Source organism: Balaenoptera musculus, chromosome 6 (assembly GCF_009873245.2).
Source record: "Balaenoptera musculus isolate JJ_BM4_2016_0621 chromosome 6, mBalMus1.pri.v3, whole genome shotgun sequence".
Taxonomy (NCBI): Eukaryota; Metazoa; Chordata; class Mammalia; order Artiodactyla; family Balaenopteridae; genus Balaenoptera; species Balaenoptera musculus.
Window position 1 is genome coordinate 27,298,350 of NC_045790.1, and position 18,735 is coordinate 27,317,084.

General features: G+C 37.9%; 1 protein-coding gene across 1 annotated transcript; it reads left to right on the forward strand.

Moving 5' to 3' along the window:
* Positions 1-545: 545 nt before the first annotated feature.
* LOC118896329 (protein FAM240B-like) lies at positions 546-18,074 on the forward strand. The gene is made up of 2 exons (XM_036854121.1): positions 546-688; positions 17,981-18,074. The coding sequence occupies exons 1-2, from the start codon at positions 546-548 to the stop codon at positions 18,072-18,074; spliced, it is 237 nt and encodes a 78-aa protein (XP_036710016.1).
* Positions 18,075-18,735: the final 661 nt, after the last annotated feature.

Consider the following 18,735-nt stretch of genomic DNA (forward strand, 5'->3'; position numbering starts at 1 on the left):
AACAAATATTTTACTTAACTTATGATAATTAATGAGAAAACTAGTAAGATACTACAACTGATTCAAGGAGAATTAAAAAAACACATATATAGACAATCAAGAATATTAAAATGAATTTATAAGTAGATGAAAATTGGTTGATATTCACAGGGATATCAATCGCATTCCACTGGACAAAATATATTTGAATCTCTATGTTCAAAAATCATTTGCATTACTATACTTTTTCTATAATTTACAGAGTTGTAAAATAGCTCAAAGTCATGAAAGGGACAGGCCCTTGTAGAATCAGATAATCTGGAAGGGTTATCAGACGTCCTTTGTATTTTTGTTCATTTCAGAATGTTTCACAGTATATTCTGGCATTAACCATTATTATCCCCATTTGCAGTTGACAAACAAAGTCATAGTGACTGTGTGATTTATCTACAGGCACAAGAAGTGTAATTGGCAGTGTATGGATTCAAACTCATCTTTCATCACTCCAAAATTAGAGTGGCTTTATTTGAAGTACTTGGATTTGTTTTTTCTTTTATTTTCAGAGGATGAACAATCAATACATACGCCGAGAAGTCTTCTGTTGTGAAACTTGTCATGAGCTCAAAAGCTTCTGGGAGAAAGAAATTAGCAAACAGACTGGTTACCGGGAACTGGAGGAAGATCGCCAGGGAAGGAGTGCCCTGAGAAAGTATGTGGATTGTTTCTTCACTATTTTTTAAGGTAGATTTCCCCAGAAATATACCAGATGTGAAGATGGGGAAACTGAATTGTTTTCATTACCCACTGTTCTAATAATGCAAATATTGGAGGTGGTATGGTCAAATCGGTGTAGCCACAAGACAAAAGGAGAATGAGGTTTAGAAGGAAGACATTTATTATACACACAGCTTTCAGAGAGAGTGTCACTGCATACCATGCAGGCCCACAGGATAAGCACCAGGTTTTGGCCAGGTGGCAGAAGATGAAAGCAGAGGGAAAGTCTAAGCCAGAGCCTTTATCAGGGTTTCCAAGGAAAAGGAAAGAAAAGGCAGAGTAAACAGTTTAGGATTGGCTAGTTTGAATAATTCCTGAGAGTTGTGGGATTTAGGGATTGTCTCTAGTTGTCTGGTGCCTGGCCTGGTCCTGGGATGATATAGGGCAGGGGAAATATGGCTTTATCTATGAGAGTTAGATAAGGAGGTGGTTAGGGCCACAGACTCAGGATTGGTTGACATGCAGAAGAAAGGGCTAGCCCTGTCAAGGGCAGCCAGAAAGCTTTCTAAGATGTCAAAATATCATAAAATATAGAAAATTAAAGACATGATTAATTCATCTACTCATTTAGTCTTGCTACCATCTATATCAGAGTTTCCCAACCTCAGCACTACTGACATTTAGGGTCTTATAATTCTTTGTTACTGAGGCAGCTGTCCTATGCTTTGTAAGATGTTTAGCAGCATCCCTCAAAACATTAGATGCTGGTAGGACTCCCCTGCCACATTGTGACAACCAAAAATATCTCCTGACATTGCCAAGTGTCCCCTGGAGGGCAAAGTTGCCCCTGATTGAGAATCAATGACTTATAGATATGAACAAGCTTTTCTTGGTGTAAACAAAAATTAGTTTCTGTTATTTATATCTTAATGAACTGAAAAAATCTCTTCCTCACCCTGCCTCTGTTGCAATCCTCAGCACACGAGGATACACTAAATTTCAGAGTCAGGTCAACAGATGTGTATAAGTGTGAAAGATCCCACATCTGATATGATATATATTAAGATTCTTGGGGGAAGAATAATGTGATCTTCCTCTTACTGGCAGTTGAACTTGTTCTAGTCAAAGAAGTCTGCTGAGAGGGGAACATTTATTTATGTGAGAAGATGTGTCACAAGTGTCAACATCGCTCTGACTAAAAGGGCAAGCACCTGCCCTCACACATGTAGTGCCCTGGAGCAGATGGATCAGCTCAACTTTTCAGGGACTCTCTGGGTTCTCTGTCCCTAAAATGGGAACAGCCAGCCAGGCTGTCTATTTGCTGAGATGCCCACTTACAAGTGGAATCGCACCTGTGTGTTCTGCTTGACAGCAAGGCATGTGCTTCCATGTTTCTGAGTATGCTGAGCTACAAACATGTGTAATTCACATATGTTGCACCAACATTAACTTCTAAAAACTTTTCTTCAGCTCCTGAGGGGAAATAGCCTCTCTCTATATCCAGAGAAGAGCTCTACCATTATTCCAGTTACATTCCTGGTTGTCCAGCAACAAAACCCAGGTTTTTCAAAATGCTAAAAGAGTTACATGTTAGAGCATACAGTCCTGAAGAGTCCAGGGGAGCAAAAAGAGTCAGTTGTATGGTCCCTGCCATCTTCCTCCCCTAGTCCTGGTGCACAAGCCCACTGGGAGCCAGATCCCCACATGAGCCCTGTACTGCATCTTCCTTTCCAGAAGCCCTGGGGTGTGGGAATAAGAGCAAAATTTGCAATATGATCTGATTTTTTTAATATATAGATGCAGTTTATCCATATGTATAGGGAAAGACTAGAAGAAAATACTCAAAAATATTAAGAGGGTTATTTTTGACTGGTGGAATGGCAAATTTTGTGTGCATGTGTTCTTCTATTTTTTCCAAAGTTTCTAAAATGACACTGTACCATATTATAATTAGGAAAAAAGTTATTAAAAAAAGCAGCCATTTGCAAATGGTCCATAGAACAAATGAATTAATTATCCAGGCTCTAATGTGCCCCCTAAAAAGACTCCCTTCAGAGTTTGGAGCAGTTTTCTCTTCCTTCTATAGCCAAGAGAATAAATCTTCAAAATGTGCTCATCATGAAATGTTTTAGCATTGTCTCCCCCAAATAAATGTTTGAAGATGGAGACAGAGCTGCTGCCTTGCTCAGAGAAGAGGAAAATCAGCAGAGGCTGGGGGAGGAGAGGCACCTTCTATGGTCTCCTCCTCTGTTCTTGAGTCTCACTTACCAGAGCTGTTGCCCCCTATCAACTATGAATATAAAACTCAAAAAGCCTTCTTAATTTAGTAAACAATGAATGACAACATAGTGGTTTTGTTATTATTTTTGTTAAAAAACAAAAACAAAACAAAAAATACAGCCACATATATCCCAGATGAACCAAGTTGCACAGAAAGAATATAAATATTTTTAAACCAAAACCAGCCTGTCAGAATATTTGCTTAAATATTGCTTATGTAAGCAAACAGTTTGAAATATTGTCCTAGAATAATTATCTTCCAGGATACACTTGACCAGACCAATGAATGGCATAAAACCTCGGGTCCCTATTTCACCTAAGGCTATGGCTTTCCAAAATGCTTATATGTAAGCATTTTGTGTAAGCATTATATGTGTGTAACCTGAGACACACACATAACACTGACACCTTTTGTTATTTTACCCTCCATTTATAAAAGTGGCGATTTCAAGCCACTGTGCAATCAAGAAATGTTCTAAATGAACAGTAGAAGACAAAAACCTCAAAAAAAAAAAACCTCAAAATTTTCCACCAATGCCTTTGCTGATAGTAGAACAGAGCCAATAATGCCTTATGTTCCTCAGCTGGGCTAACCTGCAAGGCCTTGTGCCAAAGCTGAGTAGAGTGGAAACAGGTGTTTCACCATGGACATGCTCATTAGCACATGCCTACGGGTTCACTGACTGAGAGGAATGCAACCAGAGCTGCAGAGAATCCATTTACCCTAGGAACACATGTGTGTGGAAGAAACCCTGGAGGTAAGATCACAAGGCAAAGTGGGTGGCCTCAGAACTAGAAACCCTCTTACTCTCTCTGAGTCTGGCTAGAAAGAAGCAACACAGCAGGTGTCAGTCCCCTGGAGAAGTTGAAATCTGTGTGCAAATAACTGATTGAGGCAATTTGAGAGAAGTCAAGTGTACTGTAGGTACAACGAACAAATCTCCTGGTGTGTTGGGACAGTCCAGGTGTACGTATATCAATTTGTTATAATTATGAATTGTGCTCCCTTTTATTTCCAAAGTATCTCAATTTAGATGATAAATTATATGAACACCTAAGCCTAAATAACCAGCCTGTAACTATAACTGAGTAAATGTACAATGCTTATATGAAAATAATAATGTTTTAATGCAAGAAGTATGATCTTCAAAATACCTCTTCAGAATTTAGCAGAGCTCAGAGTGTCTAAGTGAGGAGAGGGGTTTATCAGACCTCACCCCAAGACCACTCACCTCCTTCTGCTTTGATTCCTACTTATCTGTTATGTCAATCAGGATGCTTTCAGAAGCAGGTAACAAAATATCCAACTCATAATCTCCAAGCCAGATGAAATCATCATTTCAAACTTTTTATAAGATTTTGTCTACGAAAAATAACCAGTGAGAAAAATTTTAGTTAGTTTTTCTCATTCAAACTGAAGGGGTGAGGTATATGGCTGGTAAACTGAGTTGTTCAGAGCAGTATGCTGAGCTGCCCTGTGACCAGATCCAGCTGGTGAGCTGAAGGTCAAAGGGAACCAGGATCAGGCCCATCTTTCCCTACTATGGAAAAACCACTGTAAAGGCATGTTCCTTATTACACAGGAATAGGAGCAGCAAAAGCATCATCTGACCTTTCATATTAAAACAAAAGCACAGAGATTATGATTATAGTGTGAAATCTGAATTGGGAGATCAAGGACTCAGTAAATTACAAATTCCTTGATGACAAGGATTATTATTTTACTGCTCTTCTTTACATATTGGGGTAGCCACAGAGGTGCTCTAAACTTGCAATGGGGAGAAAGTTGACTAAGAGCCCTAGGTGCTGCCTTTCTGGATCTGCCATTTTATTTGAGCTGAGGCCACATTTACCACTGACTGCTCTAGCCAATGACTGAGCGTGGCAGGGGTAGCTAGTCCTGGGAAATTCCTGTGTGACAGAACTCCTCTACTGGGAAACTTTTACCCAGGGACTCCTCATCAGCTCAGCTAAGCTTTCTCAGAACTATGCTGTGGTTCGGGCCTTTTCCTACCCAATCATTCCTTCCTTCTCACTCTCCTTTCACAGGTGTTAGACCAGCATGCTAATCTGAAGGCTATCCCTTACCATTTCTGTTTCTTCCCCCCAACCCCTGATTTATTTTTCATGGTTGATTCCTTCGAATCTGCTTCTTGGAGGACCCAAACTGACACATATCTTTAGGGCCTAGCAAGCACATGATAGAAAAAAAAAAAAACTAATTATGTGCCCAATTGATCTTCTGTGGTTCTTAGTAAGGACATTGTGATTCTGGTTTGTGATTCTGGCTTATGGTTCTTAAAAAAAGTCCTTCTTTCTAGTCACATCCCATACTTATCAAGCAGAATCTGTGTTCCTAGATATTAATTACAACTCCTCCACAAATCAGATGAATCTAGAACAATAAATAGTAAATATCATTTGGTCTCCATTTGAAAAGTGAGGTCAATATTTCTAGGCTTAAGGAAAAAAATGTTCTCTTCAAGTTTAATGTCAGCTTTATTGCTCCTCTACTGTATCTGACTCTGCATACCAATTTTTAAGCATTATTTTTCTCATATTGACCTTCCTTACTACAAAAGAAAAGAAGCATATATACACTTATATTCACCAGCTTACTGAGAGCACAAAGATAAAGAGAAGCAACACGGTGATGAAAGATATTGACCAGAAAGGGGCAGGAAACAGTCTAAATACTCATAAAATAGGATTTAATGGGAACTAGGTAGATAGTGGCATCTATGATCCATCTGGCAATAAATGGTGATATAGCTAATACAAAAAGTGAATAAATGTGTCATAAACCCCAGATTCCTAAATTCTGTTCCTAGAATAAATTCATCATTCCAAATGTGTTGATTTGGTTCCTCCAAGAAGCAGAGGGCAAGATGAAATTAGATGGGTGTGAGATTTATTGCAGGAAGCACCTGTGAGAGAAAAATGGGAAGCAAGTTATGGTGTGTTGGTAAACATTTAACGACTGGCTCTCTGTGGAAAAAATGTATACACATATATATGTACATAAGTTTATTATAAATTTTACTTGTATAAAGATGTGTGACATATACTTTACAAATAATAAGAAAACATGCAATGCTCTTTATTACACATTTCATATATCCAACTGATTCTCACAGCATCCTTCTATTGGTTTTTGCCAACCTTTTGTCTCTATAGCCAACCTGTGGTTGCAATTCAGCTATGATGGGACAAAACCAGACAACGAATAAATGCTTAATTACTATACAATTCAGCAAAGTCAGATTGTTAAGGATGATAGTTTTCTAGTGCTGGAAGAGCTTTTCCACATTCTTTTTTTGCCATTCACAACATAATAGTTACAGAAGACAGGGCACACTTCTAAGTTTAATTTGCATTATTAAGATTTTCTCCTTCACTTTCTTAAATCTAGATGAGGGGTCAGCAAATATTTCCTATAAAGGACAAAGTAGTAAATATTTTGGGCTTTGTGGGTCATGTGCTCTATGTTGCAACTACTCAATCCTGCCGTTGTATGAAAGCAGTCACAGAAAATATGTCACAAATGGGCAGGGCTGTGTTCTGATAAAACTTCATTTACAAAAACAGGCAACTGGCCAGCAGGATCTCTGAGTAACACATTTTCATGCCCACCACACCAAGGAAAAGTTAAAGCCCCTTTAATTAATGATGAATTCTCATTATATTATGTCCCTACAGTTCAATGAAACATACAGGCAGCAACCTTTATTACTGAGCTTTAAAAGACCCCAGGTGACAAAAGCCATGTACATTTGGAGGCAGATTTATTTACAGAGCCTTTCAGAGATGCTTAACAACGGGAGCTTGTGAGCTTGTCTATTTCCCAGGTTGGAGAGGTTGATTGCAAATAAAATAACAAGATGATTACTTAATACCCATAATGAAGGAATATAATTATTAAAATTACTAATAGGTGGATCTCAATACAAGGTCATATAAAAAAAATGTGCATGGACCTATGTCCACTAATAGGAGAGCAGCCGTTACATGTTTTATCTTCCCTTTCAAACCGGCAAACTATATTTCTATGTCATTCATTCTATTTAAAGTTGAGGTAGAATGAGGATGATATCCCCCCATGTCCCTATTCTCTCAATATTTCAACTTTCAATCCTTGGTTGCTAATGTGCTTAAGCAACATCACCACCAAACAACAGGCCAACATTCCAAATTCTTTCCATTCTTTCTTGGGACCATAATTGAGCAGAGTTTTATGTAAGAAGTTTCTTGGAGTCAGTTTGATAATAGGTGTCTACAGCTTTCAAAATATTTATACCCTCTAGTTATTCACCTCTGGGGATCTCTTCAAGGAAAGTAGACTGGTATATGGAAAGAGCATTAATTATTATCATACTCATTTTAGGGTTATTTACAAGAGTAAAAAATTAGGTTGAATCTAATTTTTCTTTATTCATTATTGTATATTCTAATTTATCCATAATAATCATGCATTGCTTTAGCATTGTTATGAATTGTGTCCCCCCAGATTCATATGTGGAAGTCCTAACTGCCAGCACCTTAGAATGTGACTGTATTTGGAGATAGGGCCTTTAAAACAAGTGACAGTTAAAGTGAGAGCTTTTAGGGTGGGACCTGATCCAAGTAACTGTTGTCCTTATAAGAAGAAGAGGTTATGATACACAAAGAGACACCAGGGATGCACAAACACAGAGGAAAGGCCGCATGAGGATGGAGCAAGAAGGACATCTGCATGTAAAAGAGAGAGGCCTTGGGAGAAATCAAACCTGCTAACACTTTGATCTTGAACTTTCACCCTCCAAAACAGTGAGACAATAATTGTCTGTTGTTTAAGCTAACCAGCCTGGTATTTTGTTATGGTAGCCCTATTAAATGAAAAATGATTTATCCAACTTAAGAAACTAACCAAGCATATACATTTTTTTAAACATCTTTATTGGAGTATAATTGCTTTACAATGGTGTGTTAGTTTCTGCTTTATAACAAAGTGAATCAGCTATACAGAAACATATGTCCCCGTATCTCCTCCCTCTTGCGTCTCCCTCCCACCCTCCCTATCCCACCTCTCTAGGTCTTCGCAAAGCACCAAGCTGATCTCCCTGTGCTATGCGGCTGCTTCCCACTAGCTATCTATTTTACATATGGGAGTATATATAAGTCCATGCCACTCTCTCTTCGTCCCAACTTACCCTTCCCCTTCCCCGTGTCCTAAGGCCATTCTCTAGGTCTGCATCTTTATTCCTGTCCTGCCCCTAGAACCTTCAGAACCATTTTTCTTTAGATTCCATATATAAGTGTTAGCATATGGTATTTATTATTCTCTTTCTGACTTACTTCACTCTGTATGACAGACTCTAGGTCCATCTACCTCACTACAAATAACTCAGTTTTGTTTCTTTTTATGGCTGAGTAATATTCCATTGCATATATGTGCCACATCTTCTTTATTCATTCATCTGTCAATGGACACTTAGGTTGCTTCCATGTCCTGGCTATTGTAAACAGAGCTGCAATGAACATTGTGGTACATGACTCTTCTTGAATTATGGTTTTCTCAGGGTATATGCAGAGTAGTGGGATTGCTGGGTCGTATGGTAGTTTTATTTTTAGTTTTTTAAGGAAACTCCATACTGTTCTCCATAGTGGCTGTATCAATTTATGTTCCCACTAACAGTGCAAGAGGGTTCACTTTTCTCCACACCCTATCCAGCATTTATTGCTTTCAGATTTTTTGATGATGGCCATTCTGACCAGTGTGAGGTGATACATCATTGTAGTTTTGTTTTGAATTTCTCTATGATTAGTGATGTTGAGCCTCCTTTCATGTGTTTGTTGGCAATCTGTATATCTTCTTTGGAGAAATGTCTATTTAGGTCTTCTGCCCGTCTTTGGATTGTGTTGTTTGTTTTTTTGGTATTGAGCTGCATGAGCTGCTTGCAAATTTTGGAGATTAATCTTTTGTCAGTTGCTTCATTTGCAAATATCTTCTCCCATTCTGAGGGTTGTCTTTTCATCTTGTTTATGGTTTCCTTTACTGTGCAAAAGCTATTAAGTTTCATTAGGTCCCATTTGTTTATTTTTGTTTTTATTTCCATTTCTCTAGGAGCTGGGTCAAAAAGGATCTTGCTGTGATTTATGTCATAGAGTGTTTTTCCTGTGTTTTCCTCTAAGAGTTTTATAGTGTCTGGCCTTACATTTAGGTCTTTAATCCATTTTTAGTTTATTTTTGGGTATGCTGTTAGGGAGTGTGCTAATTTCATTCTTTTACATGTAGCTGCCCAGTTTTCCCAGCACCATTTATTGAAGAGGCTGTCTTTTCTCCATTGTATATTCTTGCCTCCTGTATCAAAAATGAGGTGACCATATGGGCGTGGGTTTATCTCAGGGCTTTCTATCCTATTCCATTGATCTATATTTCTGTTTTTGTGCTGGTACCATACTGTCTTGATTACGGTAACTTTGTAGTATAGTCTGAAGTCTGGGAGCCTGATTCCTCCAGCTCCGTTTTTCTTTCTCAAGATTGCTTTGGCTACTTGAGGTCTTTTGTGTTTCCATACAAATTGTGAAATTTTTTGTTCTAGTTCTGTGAAAAATGCCAGTCGTAGTTTGATAAGGATTGCATTGAATCTGCAGATTGCTTTGGGTAGTATAGTCATTTTCACAATGTTGATTCTTCCGATCCAAGAACATGGTATATCTCTCCATCTGCTTGTATCATCTTTAATTTCTTTCATCAGTGTCTTATAGTTTTCTGCATATAGGTCTCTTGTCTCCTTAGGTAGGTTTATTCCTAGTTATTTTATTCTTTTGGTTGCAATGGTAAATCGGAGTGTTTCCTTAATTTCTCTTTCAGATTTTTCATCATTAGTGTATAGGAATGCAAGAGATTTCTGTGCATTAATTTTGTATCCTGCTACTTTACCAAATTCATTGATTAACTCTAGTAGTTTTCTGGTTGCAACTTTCGGATTCTCTATGTATAGTATCATGTCATCTGCAAACAGTGACAGCTTTACTTCTTCTTTTCCGATTTGAATTCCTTTTATTTCTTTTGCTTCTCTGATTGCTGTGGCTAAAACTTCCAAAACTATGTTGAATAATAGTGGTGAGAGTGGACAACCTTGCCTCTTTCTTATCTTAGAGGAAATGGTTTCAGTTTTTCACCATTGAGAATGATGTTGATGGTAGATTTGTCATATATGGCCTTTATTATGTTGAGGTAAGTTCCCTCTATGCCTATATTCTGGAGGGTTTTTATCATAGATGGGTGTTTAATTTTCTCAAAAGCTTTTTCTGCATCTATTGAGATGATCATATGATTTTTCTCCTTCACTTTGTTAATATGGTGTATCACGTTGATTGATTTGCGTATATTGAAGAATCCTTGCATCCCTGGGATAAATCCCACTTGATCATGGTGTACGATCATTTTAATGTGCTGTTGGATTCTGTTTGCTACTATTTTGTTGAGGATTTTTGCATCTATGTTCATCAGTGATATTGGCCTGTAGTTTTCTTTCTTTGTGACATCTTTGTCTGGTTTTGGTATCAGGGTGATGGTGACTTCGTAGAATGAGTTTGGGAGTGTTCCTCCCTCTGCTATACTTTGGAAGAATTTGAGAAGGATGGGTGTTAGCTCTTCTCTAAATGTTTGATAGAATTCGCCTGTGAAGCCATCTGGTTCTGGGCTTCTGTTTGTTGGAAGATTTTTAATCACAGTCCCAATATCAGTGCTTGTGATTGGTCTGTTTATGTTTTCTATTTCTTCCTGGTTCAGTCTCAGAAGGTTGTGCTTTTCTAAGAATTTGTCCATTTCTTCCAGGTTGTCCATTTTATTGGCATATAGTTGCTTGTAGTAGTCTCTCATGATCCTTTGTATTTCTGCAGAGTGTGTTGTAACTTCTCTCTTTTCATTTCTAATTCTATTGATTTGAGTCTTCTCCCTTTTTTTCTTGATGAGTCTGGCTAATGGTTTATCAATTTTATCTTCTCAAAGAATCAGCTTTTAGTTTTATTGACCTTTGCTATTGTTTCCTTCATTTCTTTTTCATTTATTTCTGATCTGATCTTTATGATTTCTTTCCTTCTGCTAATTTTGGGTTTTTTTTTTCTTCTTTCTCTAATTGATTAGGTGTAAGGTTAGGTTGTTTACTTGAGATGTTTCTTGTTTCTTGAGGTAGGATTATATTGCTATAAACTTCCCTCTTAAAACTGTTTTTGCTGCATCCCATAGGTTTTGGGTCTTTCTGTTTTCATTGTCATTTGTTTCTAGGTATTTTTTTGATTTCCTCTTTTATTTCTTCAGCGATCTCCTGGTTATTTAGTATTGTATTGTTTAGCCTCCATGTGTTTGTATATTTTACAGATTTTTTTCCTGTAATTGATATCTAGTCTCAGGGTGTTGTGATCAGAAAAGATACTTGATACGATTTCAATTTTCTTAAATTTACCAAGGCTTGATTTGTGACCTACGATATGTATCCTGGAGAATGTTCCATGAGCACTTGAGAAGAAAGTGTATTCTGTTGTTTTTGGATGGAATGTCCTATAAATATCAATTAAGTCCATCTTGTTTAATGCATCATTTAAAGCTTGGGTTTTCTTATTTATTTTCATTTTGGATGATCTGTCCATTGGTGAAAGTGGGGTGTTAAAGTCCCTTACTCTGATTGTGTTACTATCCATTTCCCATTTTATGGCTCTTAGCATTTGCCTTATGTATTGAGGTGCTCCTATGTTGGGTGCACAAATATTTACAATTGTTATATCTTCATCTTGGATTGATCCCTTGATCATTATGTAGTGTCCTTCTTTGTCTCTTATAATAGTCTTTATTTTACAGTCTATTTTACCTGATATGAGAATTTCTACTCCAGCTTTCTTTTGATTTCCATTTGCATGGAATATCTTTTTCCATCCCCTCACTTTCAGTCTGTATGTGTCCCTAGGTCTGAAGTGTTTCTCTTGTAGACAGCATATATATGAGTCTTGTTTTTGTATCCATTCAGCCAGCCTATGTCTTTTGGTGAGAGCATTTAATCCATTTACATTTAAGGTAATTATCAATATGTATGTTCCTATTACCGTTTCTTAATTTTTTTGGGTTTGTTATTGTAGGTCTTTCCCTTCTCTTGTGTTTCCTGCCTAGAGAAGTTCCTTTAGCATTTGTTTTAAAGCTGGTTTGGTGGTGCTGAATTCTCTTAGCTTTTGCTTGTTTGTAAAGGTTTTAATTTCTCTGTCGAATCAGAATGAGATCCTTGCTGGGTAATCTTGGTTCTCAGTTTTTCCCTTTCGTCATTTTAAATATGTCTTGCCACTTCCTTTTGGCTTTCAGAGTTTCTGCTGAAGGATCAGCTGTTAACCTTATGGGGATTTCCTTGTATGTTATTTGTTGTTTTTCCCTTGCTGCTTTTAATATTTTTTCTTTGTATTTAATTTTTGATAGTTCGATTTATATGCATTCTGGCATGTTTCTCCTTGGATTTATCCTGTATGGGAATCTCTGCCCTTCCTGGATTTGATTGACTATTTCCTTTCCCATATTATGGATGTTTTCAACTATAATCTCTTCAAATATTTTCTCAATCCCTCTCTTTTTATCTTCTTCTTCTGGGATCCCTATAATTAGAATGCTGGTGAGTTTAATGTTGTCCCAGAGGTCTCTGAGACTGTCCTCAATTCTTTTCATTCTTTTTTCTTTATTTTGCTCTACAGTAGTTATTTCCACTATTGTATCTTCCAGGTCACTTATCCGTTCTTTTGACTCAGTTATTCTGCTATTGATTCCTTCTAGAGAAGTTTTAATTTCATTTATTGTGTTGTTCATCACTGTTTGTTTACCCTTTAGTTCTTCTAGGTCCTTATTAAACGTTTCTTGTATTTTCTCCATTCTATTTGCAAGATTTTAGATCATCTTTACTATTGTTACTCTGAATTCTTTTTCAGGTAGACTGCCTATTTCCTCTTCATTTGTTTGGTCTTGTGGGTTTTTACCTTGCTCCTTTATCTGCTGTGTGTTTCTCTGTCTTCTCATTTTGCTTAACTTACTGTGTTTGGGGTCTCCTTTTCGCAGGCTGCAGGTTCGTAGTTCCCGTTGTTTTTGGTGTCTGTCCCCAGTGGCTAAGGTTGGTTCAGTGGGTTGTGTAGGTTTCCTAGTGGAGGGGACTGGTGCCTGTGTTCTGGTGGATGAGGCTGGATCTTGTCTTTCTGGTGAGCAGGACCACGTCCAGTGGTGTGTTTTGGGGTGTCTGTAACCTTATTATGATTTTAGGCAGCCTCTCTGCTAATGGGTGGGGTTGTGTTCCTGTCTTGCTATTTGTTGGGCATAGGGTGTCCAGCACTGTAGCTTGCTGGTTGTTCAGTGGTGCTGGGTCTTAACGTTGAGATGGGGATCTCTGGGAGAGCTTTCACCATTTGATATTACATGGAGCTGGGAGGTCTCTTCTGGACCAATGTCCTGAACTCGGCTCTCCCACCTCAGAGGCACAGGCCTGACACCTGGCCAGAGTACTAAGACCCTGTCAGCCACACGGCTCAGAAGAAATGGGAGAAAGAAAGAAAAAAGAAATAAAAAGAAAAAAAAATTATTAAAGTAAAAAATTTAAAAAGTATTAAAATTTAAAAAATTAGGTGATTTAAAAAGAAAGAAAGAAAGAAGAGAGCAAAGAAACCAAAAAACAAATCCACCATTGATAACAAGCGTTAAAAACTATATTTAAAAAAAAACACAGTAAAGCAGACAGACAGAACCCTAGGAGAAATGGTAAAAGCAAAGCTATACAGACGAAATCACACAAAGAAGCATACCCATACACACTCACAAAAAGAGAAAAAGGAAAAAATATATATATGTATATATTTTTAAAAAAGGAAGAGAGCAACCAAATCAGTAAACAAATCTAGCAATGATAATAAACTCTAAATACTAAACTAAGGTAAACATAAAACCAGAAACCAGTCAGTCGCATACAGCAAACCTCAAGTCTGCTGTTGCTCCCAAAGTCCACCGCCTCAATTTTGGCATGATTCGTTGTCTATTCAGGTATTCCACAGATGCAGGGCTCATCAAGTTGATTGTTGAGATTTAATCTGCTGCTCCTGAGGCTGCTGGCAGAGATTTCCCTTTCTCTTCTTTGTTCGAACAGCTCCTGGGGTTCAGCTTTGGATTTGGCCCCACCTGTGCATGTAGGTCTCCTGAGGACATCTGTTCCTGCCCAGAGAGGATGGGTTTAAAGGAGCAGCTGATTAGTGGGTTCTGGCTCACTCAGGCAGGGGGGAGGTCTGGGTACGGAATGTGGGGTGAGCCTGTGGCAGCAGAGGCAGGCGTAACGTTGCAACAGCATGAGGTGCACCGTGTGTTGTCCTGGGGAAGTTCTCCCTGGATCACGGGACCCTGGCAGTGGTGGGCTGAACAGTCTCCTGTGAGGGGAGATGTGGATAGTGACCTGTACTTGCACACAGGTTTCTTGGTGGCTGCAGCAGTAGCCTTAGTGTTTCATGCCCATCTCTGGTGTCTGTGCTGATAGCTGCGGCTCACACCTGTCTCTGGAGCTCGTTTAGGCAGTGCTTTGAATCCCCTCTCCTTGCGCACCCTGAAACAATCTCTTGCCTCTTAGGCAGGTCCAGACTTTTTCCTGGACTCCCTCTCGGCTAGCTGTGGTGCACTAGCCCCCTTCAGGTTGTGTTCACACAGCCAACCCCAGTCCTCTTCCTGGGGTCTGCCTCCGAAGCCCGAGCCTCAGCTACCAGCCCCCACCTGCCCCGGCGGGTGAGCAGACAAGCCTCTCAGGCTGGTGAGTCCTGGTTGGCAGCGATCCTCTGTGTGGGAATCTCTCCACTTTGCCCTCTGCAACCCTGTTGCTGCGCTCTGCTCTGTGGCTCCGAAGTTTCCTCCGCCCCCTGCCACACCCCATCTCCGCCTGTGAAGGGGCTTCCTAGTGTGTGGAAACTTTTCCTCCTTCACCGTTTCCTCCCAGAGGTGCAGGTCCCATTCCTATTCTTTTGTCTCTGTTTTTTCTTTTTTCTTTTGCCCTACCCGGGTACGTGGGAGGTTTCTTGCCTTTTGGGTAGTCTGAGGTCTTCTGCCAGCATTCAGTAGGCGTTCTGTAGGAGTTGCTCCACATGTAGATGTATTTCTGATGCATCTGTGGGGAGGAAGGTGATCTCCACATCTTACTACTCTGCCATCTTGAAGGTCTCCTCAAGTGTATACTTTTTAATACTAGTGTCCTTCACACTTAGGCTCCTAGACCTGCTCTCCAGAGAAAACTGACATCAATAGTTTCTCATATATCTCTCTCCAAAACTTTAGTTTTTATAAGCAAATAAATAAGTGTGCTGTATTTTTATGCAAAATGGGACCTACACAATCTTCAGTATTCTGCACCTTCCTTTTTTAATTTTTTAAAAAAATTTTATTGGAGTATAGTTGCTTTACAATATTGTTATTTTATACTGTACAGCAGAGTGAATCAGCTATACATATACACATATCCCCTCATTTTTGGATTTCCTTCTCATTTATGTCACCACAGAGCACTGAGTAGAGTTCCCTGTGCTATAAAGTAGGTTCTCATTAGTTATCTATTTTATACATAGTATTAATATGCACCTTCCTTTTTTAACTTATGTTATCTTGGAAGTTTTTCTATATCGGCACTTTCAGTACTTCTTTAATGTTTTCCACAATAATGATGTGACAATTAATTTAAACAATCACACTGAAGGACATTTAGGTTGTTTTTCATTTTTTAGCTTTACAAACAATATTGTAATAAGAATACTTGTACATACATTTTTCATACATGGATAAGCATTATGGGATAAGTTCACAGAAATGAAGATGTTATGTCAAAAGATGAGTGTTTTAAATTTTGATAGCTATTGCCTCCTTGTCTTGCAAAGAGGTTGTTTTAATTTAAACTTCCACTCTAAGTATGGGAATGCCAATTCCCACAGTCACTCACACTGTGTGTTGTCAAACTCTTAACCATTGTTAATCTGACAGGTGAAAATGGCATCTCACTGTTTTAAACTGAATTTAATTAATTACAGGTTTTGTTGAGATCTTTTCATATGCATAGGAACTAGCTGGATTTCTTCTTCAGAAACTGCCTTTGTATAGCCTCTGCCTGTTTGATTATAGATTTTCTTTTTCTTAATTGATTTATAAGCACCATGCATTTCTTTTCTTTCTGTGTACAGATCTATGAGTTTGACGAATGCTCAGAGTCATGTAATCACCACAGTCAAGATATAGAATAGTTCCATCATTCTGAAAAATTTCCTTATGCTTCTCCTTTGTGGTCAACTCCTTTCCCAATTTCCAGTCCATAGCAACCACTGATCTGTACTTCATCCCTATAGTTTTGCCTTTTACAGAATGTCATAAATGAATTATACAGTATGTAGTCTTTTGTGTCTGGCTCTTTTCATTTAGCACAGTGTACTTGGCATTTATTCTTCTTGTTGTGTGTATCAGTTGTGTATATCCATTCCTTCTCATTGCTGAGTACTTTTCTGTGGTAGGGATGTATCACAATTTGGTGATCCACTCTCCATTGAAGGACATTTAAGTTGTTTCCAGTTTTTGGTGACTATAAATAAAACTGCTATAAACATTCACATATAGATTTCTGTGTGAACATAAATTTCTATTTCTCTTGAGCAAATAGGATTGAAATTACTGGGTCATATGGTAAGTGTATGGTTAACTGTATAAGAAACTGCCAAACTGTTTTACAAACTGACTGCACCGTTTTGCATTTTAATAACAATGTAAAAGAGTTCCAGTTACTCAGCATCCCGGCCAACACTTGGTTTGAGTTTTGTTGTGAGGGTTTTTTGGTTTGGGGGGTGGGGGTTGGTTTTTGGTTTTGCCAGGGGAGGTAGGGGAAAAGAGTTGGTTTTGTTTTTTTTTGTTTGTTTTGGTTATTCTATGAGGTAAGTGGTACCTCATTGTGGTTTTAATTTGCATTTTCCTAATTATGTTGAGCATCTTTTACGTGTTTATTTGCCACCTATATAACTTCTTTAGGAAAATGTCTGTTCAAATATTTTCCCCATTATGTTATTTTCTTATCATTGAGTTTGAAACTATATATATTCTGGAAATAAGTCCCTTATCAGATATGTGACTTGCAAATATTTTCTCCCTGTTTGTGGCTTGTCTTTTATTCTCTTTACAGTATCTTTTACAGAACAAATTGTTTTAATTTTGCTGAAGTCCCAAATTTTTTATTCTTTTATGAATCATGCTTTTTGTAACGTATATAAGAATTTTTTCCTTATCCCAAGGTCATGAAGATATTATTTTGTGGCTTTTTTCTTGAAGCCTTGGTCTTACAGTTTACATTTATGTCTATGATCCATTTTTAGTTAATTTTTTATAAGATGTGGAGTGTGGATCAAAGTCCATTTTTTAATATGGATATATAATGTTCCAGCATCATTTATTTAAAAAAAAATACTATCCTTCCTCCATTGAGTTGCCTTTGTATCTTGTCAAAAATCAATTGGCTATATTTGTGTATGTTTATTTCCAGACTATTCTGTTCCATTGATCTATTTCTTCCTTCGCCAATGCTACACTGTCTTGATGATGGTAGCTTTATATTAAGCCTCAAAATCATGTAGTATGAGTCTCCCAACCTTCTTCTACTTTAAAATTGTTTTGGCTAATTGACTTCTTTTGCCTTTCCATATAAAATTTAGAATCAGCTTGTTGATAGCTACAGAAAAGTCCTGCTGGGATTTTGATTGATATTACTCTGAATCCACATACCAATGTAGGAAGGAATAAATTTTGGAGAAAACTACATATTCATAGACTGCTCATTACTCTATTGATTTTTTTCTTCATTAATTTGTAAAAGCCATTTATTTCTTCAGAAGGAGAAATATTCTAATATTCTTCAGAAGGAAAATAAACCAAAAAACAAAAAACTTCTCTGGACCAGCAGATGTGTAGACAAATGCACTAACCACGTATATTGTTTCCCCTCCTCAGGCTCAGAGAAGAATGGAAGCAGAGACTGGAGAAAAGGCTGGGGATGCTGGACAATCCTGATGGGAAGGAAAAGCAGGCAAACACTGTGGGCTGAGAGCTTCCTGCCTCATACGCTTCAAAAATAACAAGCCACCAAGGGCACTTTTCTAAGAGAAAAAACTAGCACCCAAATTATGTTGACTTACTAAGCAGGACACTCTGTATTTGCTCTCCCATTTGTGAGGCGATTTACATGTGAAACCTCCCCCCAGTGCTAATGGGAGTCTTTATCCAACTCAATCCTCCCTGCCACAGAGGACAGGATGACCTCCAAAGGGATAAGAAGCTCGGGTTATCTAATATAAAAATCTCTTTGAGTTAACATGAAATGTAATTTATTTCCACATTTTCTTCTAATTTAAAAAATCTTATTTTATCCAAGCTTACCAGGGGCAATGACCTTGTTGGGAAACTGGCTTACCTAGGTCTTCTGGAAAAACATAGTCATACAATCTGTTTTCCTGTTCTCCCTTTTTTGTGAAGACAGAAATGCTACTGCTTACAGAAAGAAAGCTGTTATTATGAAAAGAATAATTTTTTAGCATTATGGTTTGAAAATGAACTGAACTAAATTATTTTCTCTTCATATAAATTGGGTTTTTTTTAAAATAAACATTTAATTAGAAACATGCAGTGAAAGCAAAGTAATGCTTAATAAACTTGGTTGTCGTGCCCTCACTGGTGTGTGCCCTGTGTTAACTCCCTCATGCCTGTCG